The 23054-nt window shown below is 40.6% G+C and overlaps 1 protein-coding gene across 3 annotated transcripts in view; it reads right to left on the bottom strand.

The window, feature by feature from the left end:
* Nucleotides 1-23054, bottom strand: part of prkg1b (protein kinase cGMP-dependent 1b) — a 556354-nt gene that overhangs the window by 227071 nt on the left and 306229 nt on the right. Inside the window, exons 1-2 of one of the 3 annotated variants that reach the window (XM_052027532.1) lie at nucleotides 8043-8169; nucleotides 6413-6518 (exon numbers count right to left, since the gene is read on the bottom strand). In XM_052027532.1, coding sequence (XP_051883492.1) covers nucleotides 6413-6518; nucleotides 8043-8076 — 140 coding nt within the window. In that variant the 5' untranslated portion in view covers nucleotides 8077-8169. Of the gene's footprint in view, nucleotides 1-6412; nucleotides 6519-7295; nucleotides 7398-8042; nucleotides 8170-23054 lie in introns of those variants that run through there. The other 2 variants (XM_052027534.1, XM_052027531.1) reach the window with 2 other exon arrangements.

Raw genomic sequence — 23054 nt, 5'->3', positions numbered from 1 at the left:
TTTCTCTATCCAGTAAGTCATACAAGTTATTTTAATCATTAAGCAAAAAAAAATTGCAATTGCTGGTAACGTGAAATAAAAAATGAAAATGCTGGTTGTACTCAAAGTGGAAAAAGCGAGTTAATGTTTCAGATCAATGGCCATCCACTGACTTTATTTTTCAATCATTTAAAAATCGATTTTAGCTCCTGCCCCAAAATTCTACTTCGAAGATCCTGAAGGGCCTTAATAAGGGTCTCAAAAGATATTTCCACTTGTGGGAGAATCCAGAGCTAGGATTCACAGTTTAAAAGTAAAAGGTTACCCATTTAACCTGGAGATGAGGTGAAATATTTTCTCTTAGTGAGCTGTGAGTGAAACTCTTTCTTGAAGGGCAGTGAAAGTGAAGTCTTTGAATATTGTTAAGCCAGAGATAGAAACATACTTGGTGAGCAAGGGGATGAAAGTTACCACTGGTAGGTAGGAATGAGGTTACAATTAGATCAGCCATGATCTCCTTGAATGACAGAGTTGGGGGGAGGGGCTGAGTGGCCTGCTCTTGCTCTGAATTTGTGTGCTTCAATATATGTGCCTATGTTGTAACTCCTGAATTCAAGTGACAAATCCAACTGCATAAAGCAGACAAAAACAATAGGTGGTGCTGTCTGCAAATCTCAGCCTTTCTAAACAACCGAGAGCATACTGATGCCTGCAGCTGTTGTGACAAACCAGCGCGGTACCTGTATGTGTTGAGGGAGTGGGTCCACTGCCTTTCCTACAGCTGGAATTTCCCACTGGAATCAACTATTTTGGCATCTCCAACCAGATAAATAAAATGCAAATCATGTCCAGTTAAATCCAGAAAGTCAATTACAGAATGTTGTTTTGTTTGCAGTGTTATACCATTGAATTTTATTTTAACCAGAGTGAAATGTGATAACAACCATTTCTGAGTCATTAACGTTGCTTCAGGAATGTGACTGGATATGTCTGGCATGTGAACTGGCTCAGAACTCTGATGCAATCATCATGGTGGGGGAGCTCTTGAAGCACCGTTGTGGAACTTGGACCATGATGTCCTGAGTGGGCATCACTGGGCACTCCTGAGACAACATGGTCTTTCTGGTGCATGGCAGACCAGGAAGCCTGCCAGTTAAGTCAATAACAACCTTATGAACAACACAAGAAAATAGGAGCAGGAGTAGGTCACCAGGCCCCTCAAGCCTGCCAGTTAAGTCAATGACAACCTTATGAACAACACAAGAAAATAGGAGCAGGAGTAGGTCACCAGGCCCCTCAAGCCTGCCCCGCTATTCAATATGATCTTAGCTGATCTATGCTGGCTTCAACTAGGACAGTTCCCCATAGAGCTCAATTCCTCAATCTTTCAAATATTTATCTATCAAATGTTTATCCATCTGCATCAGTGAGTTCCCCTCCCCAATCCCTCCACATTGCACGGTCATCCCCATCACTCCTACAGCACCACCACCACCACTCCAACTTTTTGCCCCACGATAGACCAAATCTGAAGTGCCAAGCCACACTCTCCTTTCTCCAGCCATCCAAAACTCTGCCCAATCCCACCCTCCTTCACCATCTAAATACCATAGAACCATACAGCACAAAACAGGCCCTTCGGCCCACCATGTTGTGCCGTCCATCAAACCACCCTCACACTATCTAACCCTTTCCTCCCGCATATCCCTCTATCTCACATTCCTCCATGTGCCTATCCAACAAACTCTTGAACCTGTCCAATGTATCTGCCTCCACCACCACCCCAGGCAGTGCATTCCATGCACCAACCACTCTCTGGGTGAAAAACCTCCCTCTGACATCTCCCCTGAACATCCCACCCATAACCTTAAAGCCATGCCCCCTCGTCCTGAGCATTGGTGCCCTGGGAAGGAGGTGCGTGGCTGTCTACTCTATCTATTCCTCTCAATATATTATATACCTCTATCATGTTTCCTCTCATCCTCCTCCTTTCCAGTGAATAAAGCCCTAGCACCTTAAGCCTTTCCTCATATTCCATACGCTTTAATCCAGGCAGCCTCCTGGTAAATCTCCTCTGCACCCTCTCCCAACGCCTCCACATCCTTCCTATAATGCGGCGACCAAAACTGAACGCAGTACTCTAAGTGTGGTCTAACTAGAGTTTTGTAAAGCTGCATCATCACTTCGCGGCTCTTAAACTCAATCCCACGATTTATGAAAGCTAACATCCCATAGGCCTTCTTAACTGCAAATTGCCCAGCATAATCATTTAAATTACTGTGACTGCAGGAATTTACTCATCAAGATCACTGGAACGGGTTGGGTGGGTCTGTGAAGATCTGTCACTACTGTGATGATAAAGAAAATCTACCCTAGTCTACCTCCTGTCAGCTGTGATACCCAACAAAGGAAATCTAACTGTTTCAAAAGCGCATGATTATTGAGCTAAAATTATCACTGCTTCAGTGGATTTTGATTTCTTAATTTAGCCACACTGAATTCCCTTTATGATTACATAACTTTATTGTTCCCCTTCTCATTAATAAGTGCCTCTAAGTGCTACTTGACTTAACTCGATGATACCTTTCCTCTGATTCAGGGGTCTATGGATTCAAACTGCACTACAGAATGCTTTCATTTTACTTGCTAGAGAGCTCACCTTAAAGATGAAATTTTAAAGTTTCTCTATGCCAATTCTGGTGACTAATTTAACTTGAAAAGTTGTGTTCAGTTTAGCTAATCTTGTTATCAAATACTGGTATCAGTAAATTCAACCATGAAGCTGTCAGGTTTCTGTAAAAATCAAACAGATTCACTACTGTGGTGTGTGTGTGTGTGTGGGTTTATTTGTGTTGCTGCAAGAAGAAACAATTAGATCGAAGGAGAGCCAAAACAAAACATCTTATATTGATGGCAGTAACTCCAAATTAAATAGTAGTGTCAGGTGCAACAATGTATGAAAGTCATACCACCAATCTTAAATATGCCCTTAAACATGAATACATTCTGCTAATGTCTTTTACAGAAAGAGATCAATCATTTTTACATAGTCTGACATAAATGTGGCTCCAGATCCCCCATTCACATGGTTGACTCTGAACTGGACTCTGCATGGCTTTGCAAGCAAGTTTGGGACTTCCACATTCACGGATCCCAAATTTACTGGTAATTATATCCAGTTGTATCTGGAACTGCTGGCATTTCCCACCAACTTCCAGCACATTGATACTATGAAGTTGAATCGTTATGTATATTGTTGGCAAGTATAAATCTGAGTTTTTACTATTGTAAGTTTTATTATGGGCTGAATTGTACTAGTTGTCATTTAGAATCACCAGTGTTCACCAGGTCCCAGACTTACACCGACATGTTCTGCAACTGCCACTCTACTCCATCGCTGGACTCCGGTGGCGGAACCAAATCAAGTTGTAATTCCTTAACATTAGGCTGGTCTATCTGCTACTGTAATCCTCTGCTAACCAGACCTGACACAATATCGGAAGCCACGTTAGTTGAATGGGGATTCTGACTTCAAGATTAGGAAGAAAACGCTAAGTTTTATGCTATCTTGTTTTTAACCATTTTCATTCTTTAAATGTGTTTGAAAAAGAATTTCAAAATTAGTGCATTCAGAATGCAACCTATATTACCAACACTGATTTTATATTATTTCTCAATTTTCTCTACTCTTTAGGCAATGTTTCACTCTGTGCTCATGAATAAACTGAGAGTATCGATCACTTTAAACTGATGGAACTTAACTGCCAAGTCTAATCCCAAAAAGAGTTCCTGCTCAGCAAAGTAATCAGGAAGTCTCCTGAGCTTCCCTTGTTTAGGGGCATGGATGTTAATGGTAGACACATTTGTGGGGTACAACATAAGAATAAGTAATTCAGCATGGTTCAGGGACCAAAATAAAGACACTTTAGCTCCATATGAATTATAATCACCCTGTGCCACGTTAGTACAAATACAAATTTATGGTTTAAAATCTTTTCAATTCAACATTTTAGCTTCCAGTTCCAGCATTCTCTGTTTTAATTGCAATTTTCTAGATTCTCCAGATTTTTTGCTTTCTGACAGTCATTGAGAAATGCTGCCTTTTAACAGAAGGATGGAACCAGTGTTTATGTAGCTCCAAGCACAAAATCCAGAACTTCTGAAGTATTTCATTGGTTTGAACTTAAATGTTGCTGGAAATACTCAGCTGGTCAGGCAGTGTCTAGGGGCAGGCACTAAACAGGGAATGGAGAAATGAGAGTTCAGTGATCATAAAGGGTTGAGATAGCAATAGTAAGGGGGTAGTGATGTTGGAAGGGCAGCAATCAGAGGGAGAACAAGAGGAAGGAACAATTTTTAGTGGTGGCTGGGAAACCCATGGACATTATCAGGAAGGCTTTAAACAACCTGGGAGGGAGGACTAATGTACGGAAGGCGACCTTGGTGATTTTGAGATGGCTGATAGTGGTTAGGATAACTGTTCAACAAATAACAGTTTAACCCTTTGTTTTAAACTGTGATGAGATCTTCAAGAATGAAAGACTTATAACATTGTATTTTTTATGATAAGGCTCTTCACAGTCCATGAAATAATGTTGTAATATACAAAACTGTACACCTCAAATTGCCGAATACACAGGGAGAACTCTCATATTTCTTATGATATAGAAGGCTATTTGGCCTATTGAGCCCATGCCAGCTCCGGTGGAGATTCCCCTTAGCTCCATTTCCCTGTAACCTATTCGCTCTCACATGTCCATCAACTATCCAACCCCTGATCCTCCAGACAACACCTACCCAAGAAGCAATTTGTTGCAGCTAATTAACCCACCAGCATGTCTTCAGGATGTGGGAGGAAACCAGAGCACTCGTGGGTGGGTGGGTGAGGGGAGCCTACATGGTCACAGGGAGAACAAGAAAAACTCCATCCATGCATGAAGTCAGGGTTGAAGTGGGGTTGCTGGAGCTGTGAGGCAGCAGCACTAACTGCTCTTCTATATCTCAGTGTAATGGGATCTTTTACATTCAACTGAGTGGCACCTGAATCCACAACATACTGACTCACAGGCACAACTGCTGCCTACTGAGCCATAGACAATATTGTATATAATGTCATTTTTGCATCTATAAAATTCCTGAATAATAGACATCCAATTCAAAACCAGGGATTGGAAAGGATCTGCCTGGCTGAAGATGATGCTCCAGTTCCTGGTCTCAAACCAATAACCAGAATATCTAGAACAGGATTAAATTCAAGATGCACTGTTTCATTTATACTAGTTATTTTATGAAATAAATCAAATTTAGATACAAGTTAAACTTTTGCAGGAAATTCACAGATGGCAGAAACACAGATGCAAATCTAAGGAAAAATATACAAGACTTCTTTCAGTGTCACCATAAAATAAGATCATCAAACCAATCCTAAATTTTAAGAAGAAACATTGAAAAGTCCACTGGGAAGGATTAGTGTGTGTGTCACACTATCGTTCCCATGCCCTGTTTGTCACCCCTCTGCATTCCCTTCCTTAGTCATGGTTTTCTCCTAAATGATACTCTTAAGCAATCCCTGTATGCCAAGATAAACAAAGAACAGCAACTTCTCTCTCACAGCTTAAACAAGAGTAAAAGTTTAATATTGGTGTGCTGCACATTTGAAAAATATTACTCCTTGCATAATTTAGGAGATTATACTGCTTGACTATCAGGAAATTGCAAACTTGCCCGAATCACAAATTATTTGACTCATTGCCTTCCTGTGAAATGTTCACCACTGAGTCACCTTTCAAACTTAAATCATGTTCTTTCCTTAAAATTTAGGATTAGTTTGATTATCTTGTTATTTTATAGATATGGTGACATGAAAAAAAGTCTTGTTTGATTTCCATTCTGTCTCCCACCAATCTTCAAGTGATCAGTTTCAAAACTATTTTTTTAATATTTTCAATGATATGCCCATCAGCTTTAATTTCTCAGCAACATATTTCTTACATCAATAAATTAAAATAATTTTCTCTATCAACCTCTCTGTAATGAAAACATATAATTGTCAATGTGCACCAGTTGATTTTGAAAAGATAGCTGTTGGTGTTTTTGTTGTGTCACAATCTGAAACAGGTGAGTCATAATTTATACAGCCAATATCTGCAATCAGATAAAGTCATTGCTTTTTGGCTTATGTTGCCCACACATACATCTGGAGTTTCACAATAGCATTTTCAAACTTCAAATGAACATTGCACGTGATTAAATCAAGTGAAGAGGTTGGATTAACAGTTTGACTTACTGGGAGCAGCATAGGGATTGTGGGAGCAAGCAAAGCAACAAGCTGGTTAATAGTAGTTGTTATGATGTTCTAGATAAAGAGTGGGTGGAAGTTGACCTTTACGTCATTTCAAACAGGGATGAAACAAATACAACAAAAATAACGAACCTCTTTAGAAATTCCATATACTCGGCATGCTTGATTAGTCCTGTCCTCATCATTATAGTCTGAAAACATGGTCGATCGATGGCCCAGAGCTTTACATTTGTAAGAGCTGCCAAACCACAAAAGGAGAAACTCTGTTAGCCAGCAAGTGGTAAAATAGCACACAGCACATTTGAATCCATTAAAAAGCAAGCAAATATAAAGCACAGGCATCGTTGACTTACCGCACATTAATCCAATGTTACATCTTACCAAGATTAGGCTTTTTAGCAAAGTTGCCATTCTATTGGTTATCCTAACCCATCACTGCTCTGTGCAGGATCAGCAGCTGGGTACTTGGCACGTTGCCGAGATGGATACCGTAAACGTGCAAAGAACTCTCTGCTTCATCTATCAATCTACCTGATCACCCAGAAGACAGAATGGAATAATCAACAAGATACTTCAACAAAATTTACTTAAGAGAATTGATAATTAATTCAATTTGTCAAGAAGAGGTATTTAAACATTTCTTTGCTTTCTCAACCTTCAGCCAACACAAACAATACTGTGGTAAGGAATTTTCTACCTTTTGCCTCAGCAGCCCCTGCTTCCCACTCCACCAACTCTGTGACACCTGAATGGTAGGGTTGCCAATAATGATATGACCTACTCCTGGACATGTCATTGTATAGCCACCAGCCTTGAAACATCTTGCCCCCAGAATCTGCCATCAGTCACCTTTTTGCAGAGCACTACTTCCCAATCTATTTGTAGAGTGAACAGACTCTTTGTTAACCAAGTGGCCAATCCTTCACGAATGGCCAAAAAAATACTTTTCACATCAGCAATAAACAACCAACAAACTAAATGTTAAAGAAAATGCATAAGCACAATGTTTTAATACATTGATGGTACTTTTCCCAGTTTGGGGTTGGGGGGCAGAGGTTCTGTCACTTATGCTATTTGGAGAAACAAAATCTTGTCTTAAGGAAGAATCACCCAGCTTGGTGGATTCTTCACTGCCTCCCCAACACTGAGGCAATTATGGACAGACCCTCTTTGTGATACAGGAGCAGCGCTTCAGTTAAGGCATTCTCTGGAGTTCAAGGCCAATGCTGTTTGTAAAGCATACATGCTGATTCAAAGAAGTGCGCGAGTGATGTCATTGATCAGTTGTACACCAAATGATGCCATTGCACAAGCCCAGTGTTATGCACACAAGCAGATGATTGAGATAACATTTCCAAAAGTACATCTTGCATGCAGGAAGTAACTTTCAGATTATATCTAGTCATAAAGTTATAGAATTATAGAAATATATCCTTCTGCCCAACACATCCATTCTAACCAAAGTGCCTGTGTAGCGGTTAGCGTAACGCTATTACAGCACAGGTGACCCGGGTTCAATTCTGGCCGCTATCTGTAAGGAGCTTGTACGTTCTCCCCATGACTGCGTGGGTTTCCTCCGGGTGCTCCGGTTTCCTCCCACATTCCAAAGACATACAGGTTAGGAAGTTGTGGGCATGCTATGTTGACGCCGGAAGCGTGGCGACACTTGCGGGCTGCCCCCAGAACACTCTACGCAAAAGATGTATTTCACTGTGTGTTTCGATGTACATGTGACTAATAAAGATATCTTATCTTACCTTACCTGTGCAAGTCCCAATTGTCTGCATTTGGCCCATATCCCTCTAAACGTTTCCTATCCACGTACACATGATAGAATTTCGAGGCCTCAATTTTTACATCACACCATTTAGCAGCTTAGTGAATCTGCACTGCACTCTACATTGTAAACTCTGTATCTCCTGCTAGTTGTGTGGAGTGCAACACGGCACCTGGTTGTACAGGCACCTGAAGGGTGAGTGCATGCAAGTTATCCTCAACATACAAAGCAGATGGAGGATGGAAAAAGTGCAAGGGGTCCAAAAAATCACTGATACCCATGGCATGCACTGCTTCTTCGGCTCTGTCAAAGCCCTCTAGGGCTCAAATACCCAAAGGCACATCTATTAAGCTTCAAAAACAGAGGTGAATTTATCAAGGACAGAGGGGCAGTCAGTGACCACTGAAGGCATACTTCAGAGCTCCCCTTAACCATGACTCTGTCCTTAATATTAGTGTTCTTGATTCCATCCCAAAACAAACCATCCAGTCCAGCCTCCTATCAACTCTGACTAACAAGAAGAGTTAAAGAGTCATAGAGTAATACAGCATCAAAGCAGGCACTTGGGCCCAACTCACCCACGCCAACCAAGTTGCCTATCTGAGCTAGTCCCATTTGCCTGCATATGGCCCATATCTAAACTTTTATAAACATACCTGACCAAATGTCATTTAAATGTTGTGATTGTAAGAAGTTGAAAAGTCATATGCCACTAAAAAAACATGGACTTTGGAGCAAGTGGTATCCTTGAAGTTCGAAAACATGGTGGCGAAGAATTTCAGAAACAAATTCACAGCCTCATCTACAATCTCTGGGAAAAGAAAGCAATGTCGTAATCATGGCTATCTTTGGATAAAGGAGAGAAATCTGACCGTAGGAACCACAGAGGGGTCTCCCTGCAGTCTTCTACGGGGAAGGTCATTACCACTGGTGTCCTCAATCACTTCCTTCCAGTGGACAAAGAGCTGGTTCCCAAATCGCACAGTGGATTCTGTCTACCTCAAGGCACAGTGGATGTAATCTTCACCAAACATCAGCTGCAAGAGAAAAGCCGGGAGCAGCACTGTACCTGGCTTGTCTTGGCCCCACAAAGATTCCATCAGTTGACTGGGGTTGCATGCAGAAATTCATCTTCATTTTATGCCTGCTATATGATGCATTACCAGATGCGATCCGAACCACACAGACCCAATCTCAGTGCAGCCTGGTGTCAAGCAAGGATGCATCATCGCACAAACACTATTCCTATTCTTTCTTACTGCAATGCTGCGCCTCATTTCCAACAAACTTCTGGAGTGAAGCTAATCTACAGGATGAATGGGAAAGTTTACAAACTATGTTGCATCAACTCCAGAACCAATGTCACCCCAATGTTAGTCAGCGAGCTGCAGCAGGCAGACAACACTTGTGGCTGTGCATGTTCGGAGGCCAAGAACTTGCTTTGGGAAATGAGACTGGCCAGGTGACTGGTCTTTCAGTGGGAGAACATTTTGGGAACAGTGACCACAACAGTGTTAAGATAGTTATGAATAAGGGTAAGTCTGTATTAAATTGGGGGCGGGCAAATTACAACATTATTAGACAGGAGCTAGAGGAGTTAACTGGACGTGGCTGTTATTGGGCAAGTCCACATCTGACATGTGGGAGTTGTTTAAAGACCAGCTCATCAGAGCTCAGGATTGGCATGTTCCAGTAAGGAGGAAGTACAAGGAGCAGGGTAAGGGAACCTTGGATGATGAGAGAGATTATGAACTTAGTCAAAAAGGAAAAGGAAGCTTGTTTAAGGTTTAGAAAGCTAAAATAAGACAGGGCCCTCGAGGAATATAAAGATAGCAAGAAAGAGCTCAAGCAGGGAGGAAGGCCAAAAGGGGCCATGAAATGTCCCTGGCAAGTAGGACTAAAGAGAATCCCAAAGCAATTTATATTTGCATTAAAAACAAGAGGATAACTAGGGGAAGGTAGGAGCTGTCAAGGATAAAGGAGGGAATTTATGTCTGGAGTCAGAGGTTGTGGGCAAGGTACTAAATGAGTACCTTGCATCGGTATTCATTAAAGGGGAGAACATGGAGGACAGTGAAAGCAGTGTGGGGCATGCTAATGTGCTATGGCGTTTTGAGATCAAGAAGGCGGTGGTGCTGGGTCTATTGAAGAGCATTAAGGTGGTAAATCCCTAGGGCCTGATGGGATATATCCCAGGCTATTGAAAGGGGCAAGAGAGGAGATTGCTGGGGCCATGATGAAGATCTTTGTATTCTCTCTAGCCACAGGTGAGGTCCCAGAGGACTGGAGAGTAGCCAATGTTGTTCCTTAGTTCAAAAAGGGAAATGGGGATAATCAGGAAATTATAGGCCAGTGAGCGTCATATCAGTGGTAGGAAAGTTATTGGAAAGGAATCATAGGGACAGAATTTATGCACATTTGGAATAACATGGACTGATTAGGGATAGTCAGCATGGCTTTGTGGGGGCCAAGTGATGTCTTACAAATTTGATTGAATTTTTTGAAGAGGTGATGAAGATTATTGATGAGGGTAGGGCAGTGGATGTTGTCTACATGGACTTCAGTAAAGCTTTTGACAAGGTTCCTCATTGTAGGCTAACCCAGAAGATTAAAATGCATGGGATCCATGGTGACTTATAGCTTGGATTTAGATTTGGCTTGCCCATGGAAGACAGAGGGTAATGGTGGAAGGGTGTTGTTGTGACTGGAGGTCTGTGACCAGTGCTGTTCCACAGGGATCAGTGCTGGGGCCTCTGTTGTTTGTGATATATATGAATGACTGAGATGAAAACGTAGATAGGTGGGTTAGTAAGTTTGCAGATGACACAAAGATTGGTGGAGTTGTGGACAGTGTAGGGGGCTATCAAAGGATACAGTGGGATGTAGATCATTTACAGATATGAGTAGAGAAATGGCAGATGGCGTTTAATCTGGGCAAGTGTGAGGTAGTTGCACTTTGGGAGGTCAAATATAAGGGGAAGGTGTACAGTTAATGGCAGGACCCTTAACAGCACTGATGTGCAGAGGGATCTTGGGGTCCAAGTCTACAAGCTCACTAAAAGTAGATAGGGTGGTAAAGAAGGCATATGGCATGCTTGCCTTCATTGAATGGGGCATTGAATATAAGAGTAAGGAAGTCATGTTGCAGCAATATAAAACTTTGGTTAGACTGCACTTGGAGTGTTGTGTGCAGTTCTGGTCACCCCATTCCTGGAAGGATGTGGAGGTTTTGGAAAGGATGCATAAGATGTTTACCAGGATGCTGCCCAGATTAGAGGGCATGAGCTATAAGGAGGGGCTGGACAAACTTGAGTTGTTTTCTCTGGAGTGTCAGAGGCTGAAGGGAGACCCGATAGAAGTTTACAAAACTATGATAGGCAGAGATAGGTTAGACAGTCAGAATATTTTTCCAGGGTAGAGATGTCAAATATTAGAAGACATGCATTTAAGGTGAGAAGGGGAAAGTTTAAAGATGCGCAGTGCAAGTTTTTCTTACAGAGAGGGTGGTAGGTGCCTGGAACGGGCTGCCAGGGGTAGTGGTGGAAGCAGATACAACAGTGACATTTAAAAGGCCTTTAGATAGACACATGAATATGCAGGGAATGGAGGGATATAGAACATGTACAGTCAGAAGACATTTAGTTTAATTCAGCATCATGTTCAACACAGACATCTTGGGCCAAAGGGCCTGTTCCTGTGCTACACTGTTCTACATTCTACAATCCAAATTAGCGTCAGCTCATTCACTGAAGAATACAAGAGGATGAGCTTTAAACTAAGCAGCCACAAAACAAACATCCTCCACCAACCAGTCCCCACTGTACAACTCCGCCCTCCAACAATAAAGGTCTAAGGTCTATGGCGGGACCTTGGAAAATGTGGACAATTTCCCACATCTCGGGAGCTACCTCTCAATGAAGGAACGCACCACCTTCCAAACCACCCACCTGACCCAGCAGGCATCTCCTGGCCCACCTGTGGCAGCTTCTGCAGATCCTACTTTGATAACTTCAGCTACTTCCAAATCTACAGAACTAGAGTGGATGCACATCGTCCTCAAACCTGAGAGACAGCTCAAGAAGCAAACTGCACATCGTACTTTCACCAAGGTCTGATTAAAGCTAATCAATTTCTTTTGACTTGCATATTCTGTAGCACAAGAAAAAATCTAGACTCCTGTTGGCTTATTTTATCTTCCATACAGAATTTGTAAAACTGTCAGGCAAGATTCATCCTTTATATTGTCTCCTTCAGTGCAACTAATTAGCCTACTCTCGAGCTCTCTCTGGGAAATTTGAAGCACATTAGAAAGCTCCAGATGACATCATCTCTCCAAGCATATTTCACCATGTCTTTTGGAGCACTGGAGAGTAATCAGTAAAGAGAGTACATCGAACAACAATTTGCATTTGTACAGCATTTTTAGAAAAGCAAAACATGTCAACGTGTTATACAGAAATGTTTTACTGCAAATTTAAATTCAAACACTTACAAATATAATAATCTAAAACACAATGAATACTTTCACAGAAGTATCTAACGTTGCATTATTAACCATGCTTGTATCACTGAAACTTTAAATGATAGTTTCTACATTCAATATTCAATCTAAAGAGAAGGAAACATTCATAATGGAAGTATTTTCTTTAAGAGATAAGCCTGTATCTGAAAGGTGGAATCAAAGATCTATCATCTTTAAATTAGTGTACATAACATAAAATTGATCTCACTTCAAATATTCTTAATGCTTTGGCATAGCACTGTTTTATTCATTAATTTAAAAGCAATATTTAAAAGAGATGAAATAATGTCAAATTGCTTAGGCTAATGTACATGTTAATTGCTAACTTCATGTTTTAACATAAATAGAAACAAAAATTAAACTGTATTATGCACACTGGTGTTTCTGTAACCCACTAAATTCTCATAGATTTTCTAACGGCTTGTGCATTAAGAATGGTGTAGTACCAAGTATTTTGTACAAGATCAAGGAAATACAAAGTGTGTGCCTGTTCTTACACTACTGTGTATCCTCATTTTTTTTACTTTGGTTCCACAAAACTGCTGCCACAATCCTCTGGTGTGACTAATATATCTTCAGCTTTCTATGCAAAATTACAGAATGTGCTGTAAATTTAAGTCCGACATTTTGTGTATAACAGGACATAAAGTCACACTTGTGGAATTCACCCTCAGTTGCTTTGCATTTTCAACACAATTCTTCACCAATTATTGAAAGCCAACACAAAGGGACCTTAGAACTTTAAGCACTGATTGCATTCAGTGGAAAATGCACTATAAAAACAGTGAGCTGGAAGCATCCACAAACCTGTCCATGTTTCTCAGGATGAATTTCAGCCATTTTCACCCACTTATGAGGGTGAACAGGCTCCAGAATTAAGCTTCAGAAATTTTATTTTTAGGTGTAAAACCACTATTAAGCATTTTTCTAAATACTTTGAATAGACATATTGTACTAAAGAATTGTCATGTAAAGAAATATAAGCAGTAAATGATTCAGTAGATTTTTTTTAAAATTAGAAGTCATTTTAGGCTATTTAACATCTGGATACTCATTAGCTTAACCCTGGACAATTGGTTTTAAGAGCTTACTTTTTATAATAAACCAATTTTCATCTATTTATACATAACGTTGTATTCAAATGTTCCCAGTTATGATGGCTTATAGCTACAGAGAGAATCTTCTAAAACTGGAACTACTTTGGGCACAATTTGTACCTGGATTTCAATTCCACTCAAAGCACAAACTCCACGCCAAAGGGTTTTAATGCTGATTTTTACAATTTTCCCTCACTCAGACTTTTTCTTAATCTTTCAATGCATGTTTATGGCAAAAGAATAATTTATATCAAAAACCAAATTTTTTCAAAATTGCATCGTATCTAATGTGCATAAGAGATTTCTTGAAGCCTTATTGCATGAAAAAAGCCTTAAAGAAGGAAAACATGTTTTTCATCAGGTCCCAATTGTTTTCTCTTTTCAGTGTCTTCCAGTGAGCAACTCAGGAAACTGCAGTGTAACATACAGAGTTTCAGGACTTTCTAGGCCTTTGTCTCAAAAGAGAAGTAAAACATAAATAAAATCTATTGCAAAAATATTATCCCAAAATAAAATTTAAGAAGTTTGATTCTGGAGCTGTTTTGGTGGTTCACATGGCAGAAATTCACCTTTGGAGACATGGTCAGGTTTGTGGATGCTTCCAGTTCAATGTTTTGAATGGGCAGACGTATTTATAGCGATACCAAACAGAAAGATGCCAAGAAGACGGACTTCATTCACCTCCTGTCCACAGACTTATTAAAATCAGACAACTCTTGGTATGAGGCTTTCAATTACAAGCTTCCAATCCAACAAACAGACCAAATAAAGATGGTTGAAGGCAGCATTCAGAAATCTGACACCAGGTTCCAGCATTTGTCACTCTGTCTTTTTGAAACATAATGCTTCATTTTCTTTCTGTACTTCTCTTGCTGTCCCCAAGTCACCCCTACTGCAGGTTATTGTACATGCTTTCTACTGCTGCCCATGGACTGAATGAAAATACTTTCTTTGTGAAAGATCATTGAGTTCACGAGTGTGGATTGCAATGTAAAACATGATTCATTGATCCTCCCAGTGCTACGCACTAGCATTCTTTCAATGGCTATGGCTTATCCTATCATTGAAAATGATGAGCTCTATATTAAAAGCAGTACATTCTCTTCAATTTAAGAACAGTTTAAATTTCACATTGAATTACTTAATACAAAAAACAAGTTTCCAATCTATACAAGGCGAGTCCACCACAGTACTCTGGCATTCAGAGTTATAAAATGAGAAGACGCTTACTGCTAAGTCAAAAATGGGAAAGCGCATTGGGTGCTATTAATCTGAAACAGATAATTGAGTTTATTGCAAATTTGACTGAATAAATAATTACAATATTAGCACTGCCTGTGATGGAATCTACAAGAACAAACTCATTTTAATTATTTATTTCTGTTTTTCTGTCATCCTACAGGGAAACTAAATCAACCTCCTCCATTTGACCCCCTTCATGGAAGACTGCTCAATGTTCTACTGAAAGGGGAAAAATATATCACATAACAAACTGAAGTGTTTAGTCTAGAAAACCTCAGCTGCCTAACTTAGCTTTGAAATCTGTGCTGAACATAAAAGCAAACGCTCAGGCCAATTTGAACACCAATCTTTCCTCTGCTATTCTCTCCTTCTTACACAAATATCCACATCAATTTTTTAAATGGACTGATGATTCTTCATTTGACCTCTATGGACTTTAGTCAGACTAATCCAAAATATAATAAAATAAAATCACATACAGGTCAAACTGGGAAGAATGACTGTAACTGCCAGAGTTTTACAGCGCCCAATATTTTAGCACAATCTTTGGTTAAAGTTTCAGATACCTTACCTGCAGAGGGTAGTCTTTTGAAAATGACGATTACATCTATAATTTTCCACATATTGATGTAAACACTAGTTGCTTAGCATGTAATCTAAACTAATGTTCCAGTGCAGCAGTGAGGATTTTCTGCTCTGTAATAGGTACGATCTTATCGGCGAGATATTAAACTAAAACTATCCTTCCAACAGCTGCAAAAGACCTGATTGCACTCATTACTTGAGAACAAGGCAGTTCTTCTGCTATGCAAACTAATACGTCTTTCAAACAACATCATTAAAACAGACTGGTCTAGAAATTCTATTGCATTATGCAATATTTATGTCAACTATGCATTACCATTGTATGAGAAAACAGATCATGTACTTACTGTACGATTCTAGAACTACACTAGATCACCAGATTGCTTCCAGATTCTCCTTGGGTATTGTATGCTTATCCCTGGACATCTGCAGTCCAAAAGCATATACCACAAGTTTGGATGCCACTTCCGCAAAAATCAGTTGCCTCTGTATGGCCTGTGAATTATTGCAGAAAGTAAGTCTTCATGTCAATGTGAGACTCAAGCTAATTATGTTTGATTAGGTCTTTGCAACATATGTGGCTTATCTTTTGGGACTGTACCCCTTTAGAAATTATACTGTGCAACTAATATTGTTAATGTCAAATGAGCCAGATCGAATTTACCTGTTTGGGAGTAGGCACACAGAAAAATAAATACTCTTTCTATCTCTCTTCCCCTCCCACTCCTGTATTATTTATATAATTATGCAGTAGGTGCAATCTTTTCGGTGAGATATTAAACTAAAATGAGCCTTCCAACAGCTGCAAAAGATCTGATTGCACTTACCACTTAAGAACAAGGCAGTTCTCCTGGTATTCAAATTAATGCATCTTTCAAACAACATCACTAAAACAGCCTGGTCTAGAAATTCTATTGCACTATGTAATATTTATATCAAGTATATGTTATGTAAGTTTGTTTGTTTAATATAGTACTTTGTTAGTTTAACTTAGTGGCTGTTCTCCAGTATGTTCAGGAATAATGCAGCCACATGATATAACAATGAAATGTAGATAACAGTTTTGTCTCCAAGTACCAAACATCAGATGAGAGCTCTTCCAATTTAGATAACAGATGTACACATCAAGGGATAGCAAGGTGTTCGATTCAAGTGAGGTGCGCACAATGGAACAAATAAAGAAACCTGAGTCACTGGATTTCCAGGCAAGTAACCTGTCTAAAGAATTCAAACAAACTTTCCACTGCATATTGAACAGGATATACAAGGTAAACTAGAACGAATGTAAATAAATATGCTAGTGTACCAAAATGGACCCAAGGACAGGATATGGCATGGGTATGGTAATAGTACCAGACCACAAAGCCTTCAAAGCAAACCCTGTACAATTCAATGGTTCCCTGTAAAACACACTGCAGTCCACCTAGAAATGAAACAGCTCATCGTTGCCCATTCTTTTCACACAATCGGGGGAGGAAGAATTCTTTCATACTTTCTTAACGGAGCCAAGTCTGCTAGCAGATAACAGCAGTTTTGCAGATTCATCAGAGCTTGGATTGTTTGTGGTGTCCTGGACAGGCTGAGGAGACGGCTGCCACATGAGACAGAGTTAATGCCAGAAATTCTCGTGCAGATATGCAAAGCTGGGAGAGCCAGAAATGTCAGGTGGCCATTACATGTGGTGAAGAGTGAGAATAGGGAAAGTAGAACAAGGTGGTTTAAATGTTGTAAGCATTGTGAAAGGCCACAAGAACTAAAATTGAATTGCCCTGCGTATGGTAGAAAGTATGTACGATCTGGATTTTTACATATATTGTATGACAAAGAGAACTTCAAAAGTCCATGGAGAAGAAAATATCAGGCATGCAGGTACAGAGACAAGGTCATGTCTTGACAATTTTTAAAAAAAGACCTTACATGGAGCCAGACAGACCCAGAGTGCTAATCCTGAATGCCATTGACCTGTGTTTGACCTTTCCAGATCCACCCTTCCTCAGGTACTCATTACTTTCTATCGGACCTTTGTCAGCACTGCAGCAGGTCAACATTCATGTTGCATGACCGGCAAGGTGACTGGGGATGTTCAAATTTCATCCACAGTTAACCAACCATTTGAAAATGAGGCCCATTATCAATTAGATTTCAGCCTATCTTTGCAAACACAGGCACTAACTGTCTTGTAATAATGCTCAAATTACATGTAACCAAAAACATGAAACACCTGTATCTATCCCAATATTCTAGACGGATCAAAGTGTTGTGTCTTGGGAAACTTATTAGCAGGCAAATCTTTACTAGATACATAAATTTTAAGTAATCTGGCTCCATGGAACAATGTTCTGAGTACATTTTGGCAGCCACAAACCTTTTCTGCCACAGGTAAGTTGTAAAAAAAGACAAACTGTTACTGGGAGATTTATCACGTTATACTCTGAGCCATTTTTCTTGTTTAATCTCTGCACTAGGGGTTGCATGCATTGTTTTTTGTATTGCATTGGACATGGATGAAGCTGTCCATCACTGATACTAGGAAAATAACTCCTTCCATCACTGATACTAGGAAAATAACTCCTACAAATTAATACTTGAAGTACCTCGAAACTAAAGTTTCATTTAACTTCAGACACCATATTTCATATACTGTAGTAATGTATAAAATTTAAGTAGCAGATATATAAAATTGAATGCATATAGAATTAGTTAATCTGTCCAAGCCAGCAGGTGCTTATCATGTGTCAGTGCTTTCATCCTTGGCAGATGCCATTTTGTTGGATCTCTGTTGGAGCTGTGTTTGCAGACAGTGTGCACTCAGCAGGTTTGAAGAAAATAAACCATAACAGAAAAAGAACTAATATATACCTATGACACAAGAAGTTCTGCAGATGATGGAATCTGGAGCAATACACAAAAAGCGCTGGAGGAGCTCAGTAGGTCAGGCAGCATCCATGGAGGGAAATAAACAGTCAACGTTTCGGGCTGAAACACTTCATCAGGACTGGAAAGGAAGAGGGCAGAGGCCAGAATAAGAAGGTGGGGGGAGGGGGAGGAGCACAGGCTGGCAGGGCATAGGTGAGTCCAGGTGAGAGGGGGAAGGTAGTGGGTGGGGGAGTGGTGAGGGAAAGATGTAATAAGCTGAGGGGTGATAGGTAGAAGAGGCCAAGGGCTGAAGAAGAAGGAATCTGGTAGGAGAGGGCAGTGGACCATGGAATAAAGAATGGGGGAGGGGAGGAGAGGAGGGGGGCAGGTCATCAAGGTGGGGGAAGGGAGCCACGGGAATAAGGGAAGACAAAGGAGTGGTGGGGGGGGAAGAAAAAGAGGTGGGGTTACCGGAAGTTAGGGAAATCGATGTTGAGGCCGCCAGGTTGGAGACTCCCAAGGCGGAACATGAGGTGTTGTTCCTCCAACCTGCATTTGGCCTCAACGTGGCAGTAGAGGAGGCCATGGATACACATGTCAGTATGGGAGTACCTGTAATTATTTATCAAGTTATTAGCGAGATATGATCCACTGAATCAATTAACATTAATACTTTTAAGAGACAATGTTGACATTATTATGAATTTGAGTGATAAATGATTTCTTCAGTTCTGTATATCAGTAATAACTTTACCTGTGTTAGCAGGGAAATTCATTGAATTAAGCTGCAGAATTCGTTTGGTTCCTTCCACAAGCCATTATTTTAATTTCAGGCAATTCCTCCCCACTCCACAAACCACTGATCCAAACACTAACAGCAAACATCATGGAAAGTAGCCATACAATGACTGAGATCAGAACATGGAGAAAAACCTGGGAATGCATACAGTGCCTGTACTTGACCATGCCAACAGCGGCATGATCAGTTCTATGCACCATACTAAAGAATTTAGTTGAAGTCCTGACGAATTAAAGGATGAATGTGATAGGAGGCAGTTCATGTTCTTAGCTGATGATACATGGGTGTGCTTTTTCTCATCTGGTGGTAAGAGGACACGATGTGCGTTGACAGCTGATGGTAAGAGATTTTTGTTTTGGATGCAGGCCTTTCTGAGTACGTACTTGGCCATTAGTGGGAGTGCGTGTTCTCATTGGAGGTTGGCAGGGAGTGCATGTGTTCTCAGTGGGGGGAGAAGGGGAGTGCATGTGTTCTCAGTGGGGGTAGAAGGGGAGTGCATGTGTTCTCAGTGGGGGTAGAAGGGGAGTGCGTGTGTTCTCAGTGGGGGTAGAAGGGGAGTGTGTGTGTTCTCAATGACAGTAAGAAGAGACTGTGTGTTCTTAGTTGGGGCACATGGAGGGTGTTTGCATTCTCGGCTGCTGTAGGCCTGTGTTTGATGTGACATATTTACATTTCCATAGTGCATTTTGCAACTTCAGTATATCCCTGTGGCTTTGTGCTCTGAAGCTAATGAAGTATTTTGGAGTGCCGTCACTGTTATGAGTGTCATTTCTGTTAGTGTATGAAATATGGCTGCTAATTTGCACACAGTGAAATCCCACAAACAAGAAGGTGATAGTTATTAGAACGTCTGTTCCACGAATGTTGGAGTGATAACCATTAGCTGGTGGGCTCATGAGAACGTACCCTGATCTTCAAATTCTGCCTTGAGATTTTTTATTCTCCATGAGAGGCAGGATATCAGGATATCTGGTTTTCTCCACGGATGCTGCCTGACCTGCTGAGTTCCTCCAGCATCTTGTTGCTTTTTTAGTTTAATGACTCATCTGAAGAATTTCTTCAACAGCGCCACATCATTACTGCAGTGGATCACCAGTCCAGATTGTGCTGAATCTTCTAAATTGAGGCATGAATTCAGGATCATCTGATTCAGTGATGAGCGTGCCACCCACTGAACTAACAACTGATTATTCCCATGAATTCCAATGTGCCTGTTCTTCAGTGGGATGGTGGGAGACTGTGCTTTTTCCAACCAAGACTCTTCCCATAAAACAAATGTCAACAACATTACTTCATGGAAATGGGAGCAAGTGGAGGTCAGCTGAGGGAGGCTCTTTGTTTGGAACCATATGGCTGTCCTGAGTTTGCTGACTTGGGCTTTGATAGTGACAGGAGTGCAGCAATTGGCTTGACACCCCTTTGGCTAGAGTGGCTGCAGTGGAGGAAGCAATGTGTGACAACCCTCCTGAATCAGAAAGAAGTGCAAACTAAACAGTTCTAAAACAAAGTCTTCTGAATGTATACTAAAAATAAGAACGGCAGATTAATTAAATACATCTCAGCTATCATATTAATATTTCAATGTACATTTTGCGCAGGCTTCATTTCTTTTGAGGATTCAACTTTGCAAACTTACAGGAAGACTGCAGTTTTGATGATGGCTTTGAGTGATTTAATAGCTTACAGTTTAATTCTTCTAAGGTTAGAATTTGCTGTGATATAAAGCTATCTTGTCAGGTCACCTATATCCTCTTCAGTATTCCAGAAATAAAGTTAAACATTTTTTACTTTGTGGTGTAAGGAGAGGGCTATTAAACCATAGAGTTTACTTGTTTAATTTGCTTCAGCGGAGATCAAATCTTTCATGCCTCAAGTGGTTAGTAGCTATTTGATGTACTGTGATCATACTGCAGTATCTCGGCTTTTTTTTTGACTGACATTTATCTGTTCATAACAGTATTCTCAGACTGTAACCAGGTACTTTCCTATTGTTGGCCCTTTGATATTTCTCCTCCGTTGGAGCAAGTAGTGAACCTCACAGTGGTTCTTTATCACTAAATGAGCACGTTCAACCTGGGTGCTTGCTTCACATGAGTCTTCTCCAACCTTACCTCATCCAACCCTGACAGTGTATCCTTCTATTCCTTTCTTTCCAACTTAGCTTCTCTTGAAAGGCATTAATACCATTCACCCAAATCACTATAGTAGTAGGATGCACATCCTAGTTCCTCTCTGGGAAAGAAAAGTTATATTGAATTTCATTCTACATTGATTCGTGATTATTTTATTTTTCTAGCATTAATATTTAGCTCCTTGGTGTTCCAATGATTTAGGTTTAGTTTCACCTTGGACTTCTACCCTATATTTTTGACTTTCTGGGATGGGCAGGGCACCTACTGCAGATGGAAGTAGAGGAAGGAAGTAGTTTCTAGGCTGGAATAATAAAGCCTGAAGCCTGATCAGAATAGGAGCCTGGGTTTTGTCTAAATCAGAGCACCTTATGCCTGTCCCCAAGCAGTTTCCCAGCAAAATGGAAACGAGCTTCAGGAGGTTGCTGGTTTCATGTGGGAAGCAGCAGTGGAACACCCTTGTGGCTTTAGATCAATTGCACAAGAGTTCTCCATTTTATGAGAGGGATAAGTAGAATCAAATTAGAGCCAAAGGTAGAAACATAAAATCTGTTACATTTATTAATGTGATTGACATCTGTCAGTTACAGCAAGTCATCTTCCCATAGAGTGATAGACTTGTGCAGCATAGAAATGGGCCCTTCCAGCCACCACATCCATGCCAACCCTTCTGCCAATTAATACCAATCCCATTTGCCCACATTAGGTCCATATCCTTCTATGCCCTGCCTATTGAAGTGTCTTTCTAAATGCCTCTTAAATGTAGTGATTGTATTTGATTCCACCAGCGCATTCCAGTTATCAACCATTCTGTAAAAACACTTTTTCCTCAGATCCCCTCTAAAACTCCTTCCTGTCACCTTAAACCTGTGCCCACTTGTTTTTAATACCCCTACCATGGAAGAAGATTCTGACTATCTTATTTTCAGATGACACTAAAATAGGTGGTGTCATAGACAGTAAAGAAGGTTATTAGGAGTTACAGGGGGATCTTGAGCAGCTGAGTAAGTGGGCCAAGGAATGGCAAATGGAGTTTAATTCAGTTAAGTGTGAGGTATTGCATTTTGGAAAGTCACATCAAGGTAGGACTTTCACAGTAAACAGTAGGGCCCTGGAGTGTATAGTAGAGCAGAGGGAGCTTGGAGTTCAGGTACATGGTTCCCTGAAAGCGGCGTCACAGGTAGATAGGATGGTGAAGAAGACTTTTGGCACACTGGCCGTCATCAGTCAGGGCACTGAGTATAGAAGTTGGGAGGTTATGTTGCAGTTCTACAGGATGCTGGTGAGGCTGCACTTGGAGGATTGTGTTCAGTTTTGGTCACCCTGCTATAGGAAAGATGTTACTAAACTGGAAAGAATGCAGAAAAGATTTACGAGTATGTTTCCAGAACTCGAGAAACTGAGTTATAGGAAGAGGTTGGACAGGCTAGGACTTTATTCCTTGGAGTACAAGAGATTGAGAGGTGATCTTATAGAGGTGAATAAAATCATGAGGGGCATAGATAGGGCGAATGCACTCAGTGTTTTCCCCCAAGATTGGGAAATCAAGAACTGGAGGGCATAAGGTTAAGGTGAAAGGGGAAAAATTTAATAGGAACTTGAGGGGCAGCTTTTTTTTTACACAGGGGGGTGGTACGTATATGGAATGAGCTGCCAGAGGAAGTGGTTGAGGCAGGTATAATAACAACTTTTAAACGACAGTTGGACAGGTACATGGATAGGAAACATTTAGAAGGATATCAGCCAAACACAGGCAAATGAGACCAG

This window comes from Pristis pectinata, chromosome 12, assembly GCF_009764475.1.
Source record: "Pristis pectinata isolate sPriPec2 chromosome 12, sPriPec2.1.pri, whole genome shotgun sequence".
Classification (NCBI taxonomy): Eukaryota; Metazoa; Chordata; class Chondrichthyes; order Rhinopristiformes; family Pristidae; genus Pristis; species Pristis pectinata.
Note: the sequence above shows the minus strand (reverse complement) of the source record. Positions and strands in the feature narration are given on the sequence as shown.